The sequence below is a fragment of the Acanthochromis polyacanthus genome, chromosome 2 (assembly GCF_021347895.1).
Source record: "Acanthochromis polyacanthus isolate Apoly-LR-REF ecotype Palm Island chromosome 2, KAUST_Apoly_ChrSc, whole genome shotgun sequence".
Lineage (NCBI taxonomy): Eukaryota > Metazoa > Chordata > Actinopteri > Pomacentridae > Acanthochromis > Acanthochromis polyacanthus.
In genome coordinates this window covers 34,851,258-34,866,105 of record NC_067114.1, presented here as the reverse complement: position 1 = coordinate 34,866,105, position 14,848 = coordinate 34,851,258, and the positions used below count along the sequence as shown (strand labels likewise).

At 41.4% G+C, this 14,848-nt stretch overlaps 1 protein-coding gene across 3 annotated transcripts in view; it reads right to left on the bottom strand.

Moving 5' to 3' along the window:
• eprs1 (glutamyl-prolyl-tRNA synthetase 1) overlaps positions 1–14,848 on the bottom strand; it is a 29,257-nt gene that overhangs the window by 1,675 nt on the left and 12,734 nt on the right. For 2 of the 3 annotated variants that reach the window (XM_051941836.1, XM_051941847.1), the window contains 20 exons: positions 13,019–13,129; positions 11,633–11,769; positions 11,319–11,526; positions 11,117–11,229; positions 10,913–11,030; positions 8,970–9,143; positions 8,723–8,881; positions 8,208–8,450; positions 6,462–6,680; positions 6,148–6,378; positions 5,800–6,065; positions 3,631–3,682; positions 3,306–3,515; positions 2,800–2,872; positions 2,561–2,640; positions 2,359–2,460; positions 2,027–2,182; positions 1,684–1,881; positions 1,314–1,487; positions 983–1,143 (listed from right to left, as the gene is read on the bottom strand). In XM_051941836.1, coding sequence (XP_051797796.1) covers positions 983–1,143; positions 1,314–1,487; positions 1,684–1,881; positions 2,027–2,182; positions 2,359–2,460; positions 2,561–2,640; positions 2,800–2,872; positions 3,306–3,515; positions 3,631–3,682; positions 5,800–6,065; positions 6,148–6,378; positions 6,462–6,680; positions 8,208–8,450; positions 8,723–8,881; positions 8,970–9,143; positions 10,913–11,030; positions 11,117–11,229; positions 11,319–11,526; positions 11,633–11,769; positions 13,019–13,129 — 3,185 coding nt within the window. The remainder of the gene's footprint in view (positions 1–982; positions 1,144–1,313; positions 1,488–1,683; positions 1,882–2,026; positions 2,183–2,358; positions 2,461–2,560; positions 2,641–2,799; positions 2,873–3,305; positions 3,516–3,630; positions 3,683–5,799; positions 6,066–6,147; positions 6,379–6,461; positions 6,681–8,207; positions 8,451–8,722; positions 8,882–8,969; positions 9,144–10,912; positions 11,031–11,116; positions 11,230–11,318; positions 11,527–11,632; positions 11,770–13,018; positions 13,130–14,848) is intronic. The other variant, XM_051941851.1, reaches the window with a different exon arrangement.

Genomic DNA, 14,848 nt, shown 5'->3' with positions numbered 1-14,848 from the left:
GCATTAACTTATATTCTGTTTTCATATTTGTCGTTGACAGCTTGTGGGGAGGAACAGAGCAGCTATTCTACAGCAACAAGAGCAGAAGCACTTTGCAATCTTTTAGGTTTCTTTTCTTATATTATTGCAGTAGCTGAAAGGAGACAGGATAGGAATGGAAAAGAGACAGGATGACATGCAGCGAAGGGCCTGGTCTGGAATTGAACACTGGACTGGAGGACTGCATTGGAACTAGGAACCCGTTTCTGATCTTGCATTAGTGAGCAGTTTCAAATCTAGACTGGGCTGTCAGAAAACTAAACTGTGGGTCCCATAAATTTATTACAACTGGAGGGATGAAGTCAACAAATTCATCTGAAAAAAGATCACTCATAATACAAACACAGAGCAAGGCAAGTTTAAGATTTGGATGAATACCAAAGATGGAAAGAACTGGAATTTGTTGTAGATTAACACAACGGGCACAAATCTGCCACCTCTTGGCTGAGGAGTAACCTTCTCTGTTCTCCTGAGTCAAAGTCAGCTCTACTTCAAAAATAAAGGAGGAGTGGCTTATACACATAATAAACAAAGATACTAGTGACAAATGTATGAAATATATACTTGATGCCTTAGAATGACAAATTCTGATAAATCTAATTTCAATATAGGTCCCTTTAATGATATTACATAGTTATAAAAGAGTTGTTGTCCATGCAGTGAGGGAGAAGACACAAACTGTACATAATTTGAGTAGGAAAGTTTGCAGGTGCAGGCAGGAGTGGACATGCAGTAATGGTCAGAAATCCAGCAGGAGTGGGATTAAGACAACAGCCCCGTGCAAGGCTCTACCATGGCCACTGCAGTAAGTACTCAGTCTTAGGATATGATGCATACACTCTAGCAGGTGAATTACCAGAGTGCCACAATATGGCCATTTGTAACTAAAGCCCAGTGTCTATCAAGTAGAAGTCCCACCCTGATGTGTAATAGCATGTCTTACTTCTTGAACAGGCTGTTCTGGATGTCCTCCAACATCGCGGTCAGCTTCTTCTCTACCTCAGCCTCTGGAATCGTCACCTTTGCACCAGAGTCTCTCCTCACTGCGACACACTGGCGCTGCTGCATGTCTTTAGGGCCCACCTCCAGGCGAATAGGAACTCCCTGGATAAGACACAGACAAACACAACAAGAAAGAGACAGTCAGTGATGAGCATAAAGCTAATGCTCGGAACAGTTTGTTTTAAATTGCTCACTGACCTATGGCTTTCTTCATTTTATTAGTGCTAGTTTTAAATTAAAACTGGAATTACTGCCATTGGAATTTTAATGACCTTGAGCTCCCAGTGGTTGAACTTCCACCCTGGGGAGTAGTTGTCTCGGACATCAGTCTTCACCCTGATGCCAGCATCCAGCAGCCTGCTCAGATATTTGGAGCACTGGACCAACAGCGCCTCCTTCTCCTGCTCTGGCAGGGATGCAGTGATCCCACATGGGATGATGACACACTGGAAGAGGGAAGAGAATTAATAGGCTGCTTGTTTACTTGACCAGCGATTTGTTTATAAATAAAGCAAAGTTAAAAAAAAAAAAAGGGTATGTCATATGGTTTTTAGGTACATTGTTACATTTTTGCCGGTTAAAAAAAAAAAATCTATCAAGTACATGCTCTGTATTCCATGTATGTGTGTGACAGTGTCTTACCTGCAGGCAGGCCACCCTGGGTGGCAGTACAAGTCCCATGTTGTCTCCATGTACCATGGTGAGAACACCAATGGTCCTGGTTGTGATTCCCCAGGAGTTCTGGAAAGCCAGCTGCTTCTCACCCGGCCTCTTGGGATCTTCAAACACGATCTCGAACATCCTGGAGAAGTTCTGACCCAGATGGTGGGATGTAGCACCCTGAAGAAGCACAAGGACATAACAATTGCAAGATGACATCAAGGTTTAGCTCCATATTGCTCACATCATTAAACTTCCTCTTCTGTTTGACTTCATGAATGAATGAATGAATGAGTGGATCAAATAAATAAACTCAGTATATTACCTGGATGGCTCGACCGCTGGCAGAGATAAATGCTTCTACAGTGGTTGTGTAATCTCCTCCTGCAAACTTCTCCTTCTCCGTCTTCCTGCCCTTCACCACAGGGATCGCCATCAGCTCTTCATACACCTTGGCGTACAAATCCAGGATCTGCAACACCTATAGACACATAATGTAACAGTACCAAAAAAAAATCCTCTAGCACCTCAAAAGTTGTACATGTACTGCACTGATACTTCATGTTTGTCTCAGTGCAGCTCAGTTTTACAATGTCATAGATTAGGATGAGCTAACTGATGTTAACAGAGGTCAAGCAGTGTGGTCAGGTCTGGTACCTCCTCAGCCGCCTCCTCTTTTGTGGCAAAGGCTGTATGTCCCTCTTGCCACAGGAACTCTCTTGTCCTCAGAAAGGGTTGGGGGTGTTTGAACTCCCATCTCTAAAGGTACGAGAGGAATGTTGAAGGAAGACTGATGTGTTTCAAACATTGTCATTATGGAGTGAAGATCAGAATAGAAAAGGTGATTTCCAAAACTGACCACAACATTGCACCACTGGTTGAGTTTGATTGGCAGATCTCTGTGGGACTGGACCCATTTAGCGTAGGCTGGATACATGACTGAAGTGAAGAGAAACAGAAAATCAGGGTCATATCAATAAAGACAGACAACAAAAAACAAACTAACAGCTTCTTTAAAACAAGGGAAATACTTTAATAGCTACACACTGTGTGTGTCTCGGCATACATTTGGTGTTAGAATAGGACTGTGGTTCAGACCTGTCTCGCTGGTGGGTCTCACAGCAATGGGCTCTGCCAGCTCAGTCTTTCCTGATCGGGTCACCCAGGCAACCTGAAAAAAGGGTACACCACCACCGTTACAGGGGGCATTCTCTGCACATTTCCAGCTCTATGCATTTCTGTGGCTCTTGGTGTGACTACTATATTTACACACACCTTTCATGCAACCACTCAGTTCAGGCTTGGTCTAAAAGGATGTGTAACCTCTGTGTTTTTAAGGTCCATCCCCAGTTGAGGTTCTATTTAGCTAGCTTTGATCAACTGAATCTCAGGGAGCATTTTAACATATACTGGAACTTTGTATAAGAGACTACCGACATTGTGACAAAACATCAAGACAGAAAATCCCAAAGATCATGATATGAGCCCCAGTAAATAACTGGCATTGTGTAGTCCTATTCTGCATCTTTATGGTCAGGTATTTTCTTTGTTTTCCTGCAATTTGTGCTTTTATCGCTAGGGTTATGAAAAATAGACTTATTTACCTCTGGTGCAAAGTCTGCAATATGAGACTTTTCCTTCTCCAAGGCAGCCTGAGAGACAAACATGGGGAAGTAGCAGTTCTCCACACCCAGTTTCTTAATTTCCTTGTCGAAGAAGTCTTTAATAGCCTCCCAGATGGAGAAGGCCCACGGACGGAGAACATAGCAGCCACTAACGTCATAGTACTCAATCATCTCTGCTTTAGTGATGACCTAAAGAGAAGGAAGGGAATACAATTCCACATACAATAAAATAAGTCTCAAAAGAAATTCATATATTTCAGAAAGGAAAGACCTGTTATTAGATGCCAGAGTGAAGAGGACTCACCTGAGAGTACCAGTCAGCCAGGTTTTCCTCTTTTTTGGCCTCCAAGCCCAACCTGACAGAGGAAACAGACATGAGTTAGTGTGAAGCAAACCTTGAATAAAAGAGTTGGCTTAAAAAACAAAGATGAAGTGGACCCATGACTTTAAGAATGCCTGCATGTCTGCCAACATTGTACCTCAATGGCAAATTCTTACATATATAAGCATCGCTGTAATGTTAAGGAGTTTAGATCAGTTTGAAAAGGTGTGTATCGTGTCTGACAGAATAAAGTTAGTGGTGATGAAACACTGTGCTGACACAATGGTAGAGCAACCTGGGAAATGACAACACCACAAGTACTGATATGTCAACTCATGCCTGGTTAGTTAGTCCACTGTACAGGAACATAGAGTTGCAGGCTGAATGATTATTACTCCTGAGTGCACCAACACACAGAAGTAGTGACTGCAATCTCCACTCAAATCAATCATGCAACTCAAAGCAAACCAGTTTTCAGCTGTTAATGTCTAAACAGAAAGCTGCACCAAAAAGGCAAAATGATGATTCCCTTTTTGGCACAATATGACTATTGCTATTTATCTGAGGAACAAAAGTTATTTTCTGTACATTTTTTTGCATCTCACATCAGAATTGAATTTAAAAACTCTTTCTCCATCAGCAGGTCTTTACATGGATGTCTCGAGGATGCGAATGTGGCAAAAACAAGATGAAGAGCCAACAGCCATGCTAACATGCTCACACTGACAATGCTAACATGCTCACACTGACAATGCTAACATGCTATTGCTAAGCATGTACAATATTCAGATGTTCACAATCTTAGCTTAGTGTGTTAGCATGCTACATTCGCTTATTAGCACTGAACACAAAGTACAGCTGATGGGATTGTCAGCTTTGCAGGTATTTGGAGTATGAACCAAAGTGTTGGACAATGTGAAATTTTCAACTGCGGGTGGGACTAAAGATGATCTGATGATCAGATTAACATGATGCATGTGTCTGAAACTCATTTAGTACCTCTTATGAGATTTCAGTCAAAGTCACAGGAATGTTCGAGTATATTTTACAGTGGGTGCATTTAAACAGTAAGATTTCAGGTACAAATAAATTACTGTGCATTATATAGTAAATAAGGAAATACTCTGGACACATTTTGAATATGTGCACCAAATTCTATAAGAAACCATCCAATAATTGGCAAGACATGTCACTAAAAGACAAAACTGTCAACCTCACTGTGATGATAGAGAAAAGGTCAACAAAGTCTATAGAATTAATCCTCTGGAGAATAAGAGTGTCTGCACAAAATTTCATCTTGATTCATCCTGAACCAACCACACTGACAGTGCCATCCCTTGCGTCTACTAGTAAGACTAAAAACACAAATACACACATTAATATGCACCAAAAAGCCAGTGACCTTAAGACTGACAGCAGACAAGAAGCACCGATTCTGCAGATGAAAACCACATCAACCATTCAGACTCACCACATCTGACAAACTCTCTTCAGTCGTTTTGCCACAGTAGAGTATAGCTGTGCTTAATGACGATCCATCTTCAGCGTCCAAATCAACGCACTCTAATGTGTCTGTTTCAGTACAGTTGTAAAGCATGATACTGAATATCACTTCACTACCAGTCATGTTAACGTGTACAACTCATGCTGCCAGTGGCTGTATGTTCACTATTTTGCACCTCCTATTTAACAATGCATCTTACTCAGATAACTATAACGTGCTCAAAACAAAAGTCTAAGAATGTGACTCAGTATAAAGGCTTTTTATTGGCTCAGACGACCCAAAGCAACATGTCTGCTCAGCATCAGGACAACCAAATGTAAACTGTCAAGTTATTTATCCACATTGTTAAGTCCAAAGTATTTCCAGCACTTGCTGCAGTTAGAGACATCCACGTACACCTGAAAACAAGCTGAAAATTGTCATGTAATTTGTACTGCAGATGCAACAATCAGAAGAAGATTTTGTTCCTCAGTGTCCTCAGAATGATAAGTCACAAGACTTATTGTAAAAAAGATTATCATTTTACCTGAAATCAAATTATTTGTGCCATTTATACTGAGCGTCTTATCTGGTAATGTAAAGCTAGGTTTTCACCGATAGGGTGGGCTCCTTCAGCTCTTTCTTATCAGATGCTTCCAGTCTCTCACCGTGTCTGTTTCTTGGGTCCCTGACCCTCTCCTGAGCCTCCTGCTCCTCCTGATGACTCCTTGCCTTGACTGGCTTTGTCTCCTTTACCCTTTTTTCCTCCTCCTCCTCCTCCCTGTTTCTCAGACTTGTTCTCCCTCTCCTTGCGGTTTTTATCTTCTCCTCCAGCGGCTCCAGCAGCGGTCACTGGTTTGTAGTCCTCTCCAGTCAGAGTCTTGTATGTGCTCTTCAGGTCCAGTAGAGTCTTCACAGCTTCATCCACCTGGTCCTGAAATAGGACATATGTTGTTGTTGTTGTTTTGCTTTACTCTGCACTTGTATTAAACTCCTGCAGCTGACTGGTTCCTTACCTTGGGGGCCTTCTCAGACTTCAGCTTCCTCACCAGTTCTCCCTGTTGGGCCACCTGCGAGAACAAATCCTGGTCCTGAGGGGACGAGCTGGACTTGGCAGAGGCAGTGCTGGCCTGGGTTGGGGCAGGGCTAGCTGGGGCCTGTAGTCCTGGTTTGTAATCCTGTCCAGTCTGCTGTTTGTATTCTGCCTTGAGAGCCAACAGTTCCTTCACTGCTGCATCTACCTGATCCTGATAAACAGTAAGAAGAGAAACATTAATTTAAAGTAGCACTAACCACTGAAGGTCTCAAAGGGGAAACAGTGGAATCTTACTTTAGGGGCTTTGTCAGTCTTCAGCTTCCTGACCACCTCTCCCTGTTCAGCGACCTTCTCATAGAGGCCAGTGGCAGCAGAAGCAGGGCTGGGGCTATTCTGGACTGGGGCAGGTGCTTTCTGAGCTGGGGCCACTCCAGGCTTGTACTCCTGGCCTGTGACTTGTTTGTACTCTGCCTTCAGGGCAAGCAGCTGTTTCACTGCTGCATCAACTTGGTCCTGTAGAAACACGGACAAGGAAATTCCAAGTCAATTCACAGGTGATTTTATGATCATATAAACAGGTGAACACTGTTGCAACAACACACACACAATCTAAATATGAGGACTAGTTAAAAATATTTAGATTCCAAGTCGTGGTGAATACATTTTGTGGCAGTTCATCGTTGATTTTTATTATGATGAAGAAAATTTGTCACTTGTCAAAGCAGACTAGTTAATACTAAGTCTTAATTAGCTATTAGGTGTTGGTATTAGCCATTGGTGCTGAGTCAGTCTGTATCTCAAGGTGATTAAGTAGCTCCAAATATGGTAGCTGTGAATAGAATTTAGCATCTTTTGTCTCTAGTCATCACCCTGTTCTCTATGATATTGGGTTTTGGGTCGCTGATATGTACAGTTCACATGTAATATAAATCATGTTGGTATGCCCAGTGAGGTCCTTGTTATTATTTATAACTGCCGGTCATTTGTGAGATTTGTAGGGATTTAACATTGTTACTCACTCATTTTTCACTGCAATATAAAGCCCTGCACCTCTAGAGAAAACGCATTCATGGTGAGAAGGAAAGAGAACTCAGAAATGTCTTAAGTACAGTGAAGCAAGTATAAAGGATTTTTTTAACCATTTCTTAAATTACATAAAAAGTCTAGAAACAACATGAACAACATTATTTAAGTGTTTAAGGCATAACCAGTATTCCAATACTGGAAAAAGGTGGTGCTATATATCACATCTATACGCATAAGTATATAATACATAAAAATAAAACATTTATTTTTGTGTTTTTCATTTGGCACATAGAATAAAGAGATTTTTATAAGATAACCATTTTTAAGCTTTGGTTTGATTATTTTCCTGATGGAATGGGAAAATCACACAAGATTAGTTTAAGGATCGTTGAGAAGTTAAAAGTCTGACAACTTTTTGTTTTTATAGTTTCTGGCTGATAAGTGACTTCAAATACAATGCACATTGTTACATGTATTTCCTTTAAACATGCATTATTTGATTCGGTGAACATATTAAGCACATTCCATATTTATCTTTTAATTTTTCATAACTTAATTGTCATTGTGAAATGAATTTCCGAACATAAAAACAAACTGAGAGGTGCAGCAAAGAAATGCAAATACTAAATACTGTTATTAGTTTACATCAAGAAGGACAAGGGATACTTTGCTTTTGAGTTTTTTTTAAGTTGTGATTCATTACACATACCTAAATAAGAAATAATCCACTGTCCAATCAGAGCTTGGGAGCAGCATCATGTCTGGGCTTGTAGGCTAGAGGGCTATGTGTTAATGTGTGAAGCTGTCTGTTATGGCTGCCATTAGCTTCTTTCAGCAACAATAAATCCCCTTACAGTTCTATGCCAAAGCCATCATTGGACAGTTGATCTATTTTTGTTATCTTTTACATTGATGATGCAACTTTAAAGGATTGTTTTCCTCACTGCTATTGGACAGCAAAGAATTTGCTTTGTAGAGGACAACTCTACCCTCTGCAATATGGCATCTGAATACCTTGGGGGCCTTTTCAGACTTCAGTTTCCTCACGACCTCCCCCTGTTGTGCAACACGCTCATACAGGCTCGAAAAAGAAGAAGAAGCAGCAGGAGAAGAAGCAGAAGGGGAGGAGGAGGAGGTCACAGGAGAAGGAGCAGAGGAGGTGGGTGTGGCCTTCCCGGGTTTGTAATCCTGACCGGTCAGCTGTTTGAACTCTGCCTTGAGAGCGAGGAGCTGCTTCACTGCAGCATCAATCTGGTCCTGGTACCATCAACAAACCATCTTATATTTGTGAGTATTTAAGAGTGAACTTGACTGTCATGCAAACGGCATGGGGATATGAATGGTGACTATATATGGGGCACAAGCAGAGGGCGACCAAAAAAGCGATTTCTGACAAACAAATTCAGTGGACAATGAAAGAGAATATGAAAAACGCATAGACAAATCAACAAACAGAAAAAAGGCTTGGGATGGGAGCAGCGATATGACAAACATATCTATGATCATGGATTGGGAAAAATGCCCCATACCTTAGGTGCCTGCTCTGCTTTCAGTTTCCTGACCACCTCACCCTGTTGGGTAACTCGAGTGTATGGACAGGAGTCCGATGAGGTAGGTGGGGCTGGGGCAGAGGTGGGAGGAGTCATGTCGGGCTTGTAGTCCATACCCGTTTCCTGCTTAAACTGTGCCTGCAGAGAGCGAGAAAGGAAAAGAGTGTGAATCATTGAATAGCAATTTATAGCCCTTTACCTAAGCTGTTACCAAAGCGAAACTCACCTTTAGAGAGAGGAGTTTCTGAACTGCTTTGTCCACTTCGTCCTTAGCAGCTTTGGCAGCCTTTAGCTGGCGGACAGCTTCACCTTGTGCAACAATGCTTGAGAACAGGTTAGTTGCTGAGGTTGAGGGTGGAGCCAGGGCAGAGGTCAAAGGAGCCTTGGTAGGTGTGGCAGGCTAAGACGACAGAGAAGAAGAAAGAGATTAAAATGCAGTGTCGTTGACTGAGGATCTTCTTGTACAGTCTCTTCTCTTACAAACATTTGTTTTAAACACTGCTGGTTTTACTGGCAAATGCGTAGTCAGCGTGCTTATAGCATAGACAGTCTGCACGGTCACAGTTTGTGCTGCACACACACAGTCTCTGTGCAGACCCTCGCATGACTTGACGGATGATGATATTTAAATATCCTGGCAGAAAACATGAATTAGCCTTGAGAGACAACTCCAGGTGTTTTGTAGCCTCTCTGTAACAATGTTTCCATGCAATTGCTAGGCCATTTTGAGGTAAACTTTGAACATTTTAAAAGCAGTAGGAAATAAACACGCTCCGCTTAAAACATCCCCCGCCTTATATATAGTGCCTCTAAGTGCAAGAAATAATAATATATACTGGACGATACACCTACAAAATGATACATCTTCACTACAATGAAAACAATCTGGTCAAGGTCATACACCAAAAAAGGCAGATCTACATTATGCACAGGTGGCATTGGTGCAATATGCATGAAATCCTTCAGGTAGTTTCTGACATATGTTCCAGAAACAGAATCAAAAACATATTTGAAGTGCCTCACAATGACCTTGAAAATCAGGTCAAGGTCATGCACCCCAAAAGGAACATCAGCATTACCAACAGGCTTAGTGTGCGCAATATGAGGGAAATCCCTCAACTAGTTTCTGAGATATGATCCGGAAACCAAAAAATATTTGAAGTGCCTCACTATGACCTTGAAAATCAGGTCAAGGTCATGCACCCCAGAAGACACATCTATTCTATATAGAGATGGCCTGGACGGACGGACATACGAACAGACGTGCCCACGCCAATATCCCCCTCCATGCCTACGGCCGGTGGGGGATAAAAAGAAACGAAACATAGACTTGTTTTGTTTGCATTATCTGCTGTAGAAACACATAAACTAAGTTGTTTCATGTAATCAGGAAATGGTGGTAAAGGTTACGTTTAGCATGACTGTTAAAAAACAGAGTAGAAGAAGCCAGAAGCAAAACCAGATGTTTCACAACATGTTGTCATGTATTATTTGTGTCATTCTTTTACATTTATTCTACCATGACAGCTCCAATCGTTCACATTTCATGCTTTCCGGAAATGAAGACAATAAAACAAGTGGAAACAGCTGATCAGTCTGAGTTAATTGTTCACTACATCAGATCCATCTCCTGCATGCATTAACTCTTTAAAAAAAAGTCAAAAACAAAGAGAGTATAAAAATTGTTTTTCCAAAGTGGGGAAGTGTTTTTTTAGTGTTGCCACTAATTTTCTCTAATGCACTACTACAAAATAGATATAAAAATCAGTTCTCTCAACACAGCTTCTGAAACCATTTGACCCTTAAAACCAGTTAGTAATCACAATTTGGTCCTGCTACTGCTGTGTCATGCTGTGTTTTTTCTTTCAGACTGAATATTTAGTGGTGTGTTTTTCCACTCTCTAGACTGAACATGATTTTAGAAAGGACAAATAACTGTACATCCATAACTAGTGAATGTTGAATCCAAAATATCAGAGCGAACAAAGTCTAAATAATTAAACTGGCTTTGGTTAAATGGCAAATGCTCTGGCAACAAGTTTCAACTATTATTGGATCACTTTCAGTTCTTGCAAGTAATAACAGCTATGACTTACAGAATAAGCTAAGCATAAAAGGAGTTTGCAAATGATTACAAATCATTTGCATGTTTTATTTAAAATGACTCACTGTCTTGCTGGAGGGCTGGCTCTTGCTCTTGTCCTTGGATCCAGCAGTTGGCATCTCCTTAGTGTGACCATCAGGGATGTAGAGCAGAACGCAAGGACTCTCTTTACAGCTGTTAGGACTGCAGACAAAAAGTGGAAAAATCAACACAGTTAGAGAGCGCAAAAGTGTGACTGGACTTACAGATTCAGGTGTTCTTTCTTTCACCTGACTGGCTCATAGGGCTGGTCACAGATGTAGAAGCCCCGCCTCTGGAGCTGGATGATGTCACCTTTCTTCAGGTTCTTCAGGCAAGGATCCCCAAGCATCTTCTCTTCCAGCTGAGAGCAAGAAGACATGAGATTAAACACACATACACGGCACACATTGGAAGATGCATGCACCAAGATGCACAGAGTCAGTAACGGACCTTGCTGTTTTTATTAATGTACTCTTTGAAGTCATCGTCTTTGGTGATGACTGCTTTGGAGATGAGTGGCTGGTAGTTTATGCAGATGGTGGGCAGCAGCGGGGCACCGTTTGTTTCAGCCAGCCACGTTATCTTTGTTGTCTTCTTGTAGTCTTTGTTGTCCAGATTCAGACAAGCCTCCATGGACACAACCTTACCATCAGCCCCTCTGACAGGTGAGGAAAGTTTAGGAAGGTTAACAGATGATAAGGCTTTAAATGCGACACTGTGCGATTCTGAACAGTGGAGATAAGCCAAGAAATGATCGTACATACTTGTTGATCTTGGTGATGACGAGGTTGCCCCAGTTGATAAAAGTGACCACCTCTCCCTCTGTGAAAGTCTCAGCATCAGCCCCTTCAACCAGAACTCTAGGTCCATACCAAACTTCCTTCATTCCTACCTCTGTGTTCTGGACGGGAAAAGAAAATACTTCAGCTCAATGTGACTAACACTACAGCGAAGTGACATTTCTAACCAAATATCACTGAACTGAATCAAGTGTTGCTACAGACACTATTTTACATGGGTTCATCCTGGAAGAACAAGAGCAAACTCTATTTTCCTAACAGAAAGATCTACTGCAAGAAGTCTAAAGGATCATTCCAGTGGTTTTGCATCGTCTCCTCAGACAATCCTGTGTGCCAGTAACTTGCACTACCTACAGCCTTTTCATCCAAATGGAGCTGGAATTGTTTTTCCTTCACAGCCTTAGGGGATTTCATTGTCTAACAAAGATGACTTTGCCCTCACGTTACTGGTAGTATAACAATATAATGGTGTTAATGTGTGGAAGCATCTGTGAATCATTCCTGTTGGTGCATTCAGTCTGATGTAAAAGTCTGACAGCAGCAGAGGGTCAGTGAAAATTGTTTTGGTGACTTGTGAATGAACAGCACACAAGCTATTAATTCCTGTGTCAGACAGGTCTTAGATACCAGCATTCTAGTGGGACAGTGAAGTACAAAAAGCGGTATAACTCTTTGATCTAGAAAGTTATGGTTTGCGTCATGACGTTGAACCACAGTGGACATGTGAATCTAAGCCAGGGAATATGATTATTTTATGAGCAAATTTCAGTGATTTAGAGTTCTTACTCCACCAAGGAACGCAGCGGCGTTATGTGATGATTGCCGTTGGTTTGTGTGTTTGCAACATTTCTAAAAAACAGACTAAGGGATTTGGACAAAATTTTCAAGGAAAGTCAGAAATGACACAAGGACCAAGTGATTAGATTTTGGCAGTGATGCGGCTCATACTCTGGATCCACGGATTTGTTAAAGATTTCTGTATCACTGTGTCACTGTAACTATGAGTACAAGTGAACACTACGTCAGCTGCCTGCTGACAATCCTACTACAAATCGACCTCTGTGGACCTATCGGGACTTATCTGTCAGAAATGATACAAGGAACGAGCAGCCTTGTGCTTTTCTAGTTCCATATGTTGTGGTGGTTATGGACAGAATATTAAGTAGGAAATTCACATGAATGTTGCTTGCAAGACCAACTGGTTATATTTTCATGGTCAAAGTTAAATCATGGAAATTTACTGGCTACATTGGGTTGTATGAGTTCACAGTCACACAGTAATTTGAAATCACAAAGAACATTTAATCATAACATCATTATAATATAACATGTATTTAGTTTTGTGCTAACCTTTGGATGTTTTGCCACTTCCTTCATCTCCTCTACAGCCTCTGGGACGGAAACTGGAACCACGTAGGAGCTGGACAGAGCTGTGTACCTGGGAGCTACTGGATCAATGACCTAAAAAAGCAAGAAAGAAAACAACACATAAAACACAGAGAGGTCAATAAAAGAAACCACGGAACAGCACTTTGTAATAACCTCCACATACAAAATGCTGAGTAATGAAAGGACAAAGCAAAAATGGATGCTTCTTTGAAAAAGAAACCAAAACAAAAAATCTGCAAAAGACATCCCAGCTCAGAAAGGGGCAAATAAAGAAAGTAAGCCACACAAGAGGAATGAAAAGCTGATTTCAAGAGTGAATCATGATTGTATGCAGGTTGGGAACAAAAGCTTTTTTTTTTAGCTGCTTATACAGTCCCCATCCACTTCCACTATTTTACCAGCCAGTTTGAGTGTACAGGAAAGCTGTACAATATACAGAATATACGAAGCATCGGGTGACAGTCCACTCACCATGGGAAGTGCTGGTTACAGTAGATTACACCAGAAAATGACATGGCAGGCACGTCTCCACTAATCTCTTCACATTACAGAAAACATGCACTCTTTACACACTAATTTCATTTGATTTTCAAAGGTCTTATAGCTTGTGATGCCAAAATACTTCAGGTGTTTTAAGAATGATTACCTCTTCTTTTAAGTGACAACATGAACAAATCCATATAGTAAACAGCACAAGTTGACAAAATGATGCTGATTTTCTGTTGTGAGGTAGCCTAGCCGCGCTAGACCCCATGTTCTGACGGCACAAGGGTCTAGGGAAGCGGGCTAAAAGGTTGTCTATCAAATCCCTCTGCAGCAATTGGGTAGGTATACAACCAATCAACGCAACGAATAGGCTGACGTAGTTCCTAGAGCGCCGGCGGATTGTGGCTAAGTCCCATTAGCTTCCCAACCAGCGGAGCCGTGGAGCCAACTGGTATTTTAAGGATTTGCCATATCCCGTCGTCATAAGTCCTAATACGTCTTTCTTCTCAATGAAACACTTCAGTGCCGTCCTTTGTTTATCTTTCAAGTTGAATTTTAGCTTCAAATCTTTAAGGGCTGTGGCCAAAGCAGAGTCAAAAGATAACTGTTTATTGTACGCCGGTTGTTTCTGTCAGAATCGTCGTACCTCTGTTGTCACTTTGTTACGCCCGCCTTCTGACTCTACACTTCATGGTGATTCGTCCGGCCAGTTTTAGGAGCATCCAGCCTCGAGCCTTATGGAGGGTAACTAGACCCACCCTGGCAGAGAATTAAATTCGTTGCCGTGGGTGGTCTAGTGCGGCTAGGCTAGTTGTGAGGACCACTTTCACACAAATCTACCGACATCCTTAGCAATGAGTAGGGCTGCAGTGTCCAAGTCATGTGTTCAGTTAGTTGGTTAATATGCTCTCATCCAACCAAATTCTAGGTTATGTCCGAATCCAGACTCAGGACCAGGGCTGATCAAGGCATTTTTTTTTAACTGATCAGTATCAGTTTTATTAAAATCTAATCCTTTATTTACATCTGCTGTCACTCAGGTGACATAAAGTTGAAAGCACAATATGTTGCAAGATGCAGCTAAAATGTCTGCAGAGTAGAAATATCGTAAATTTAAGAACAAAAACAATCCAGCAGTCACTTGCAGTGCCTGCAATGCCAGTATTTCAAGAGGCACCAGTAACAGAGCTTTATTCAATGATACTAACTTGACAACTTATTTTCTGAATAAAATTAATATTAGAAAGATGAAAATGGAAATAGGAAACGCAGAAATGCAATTATTTTCTTCCCCTAATGCATTGC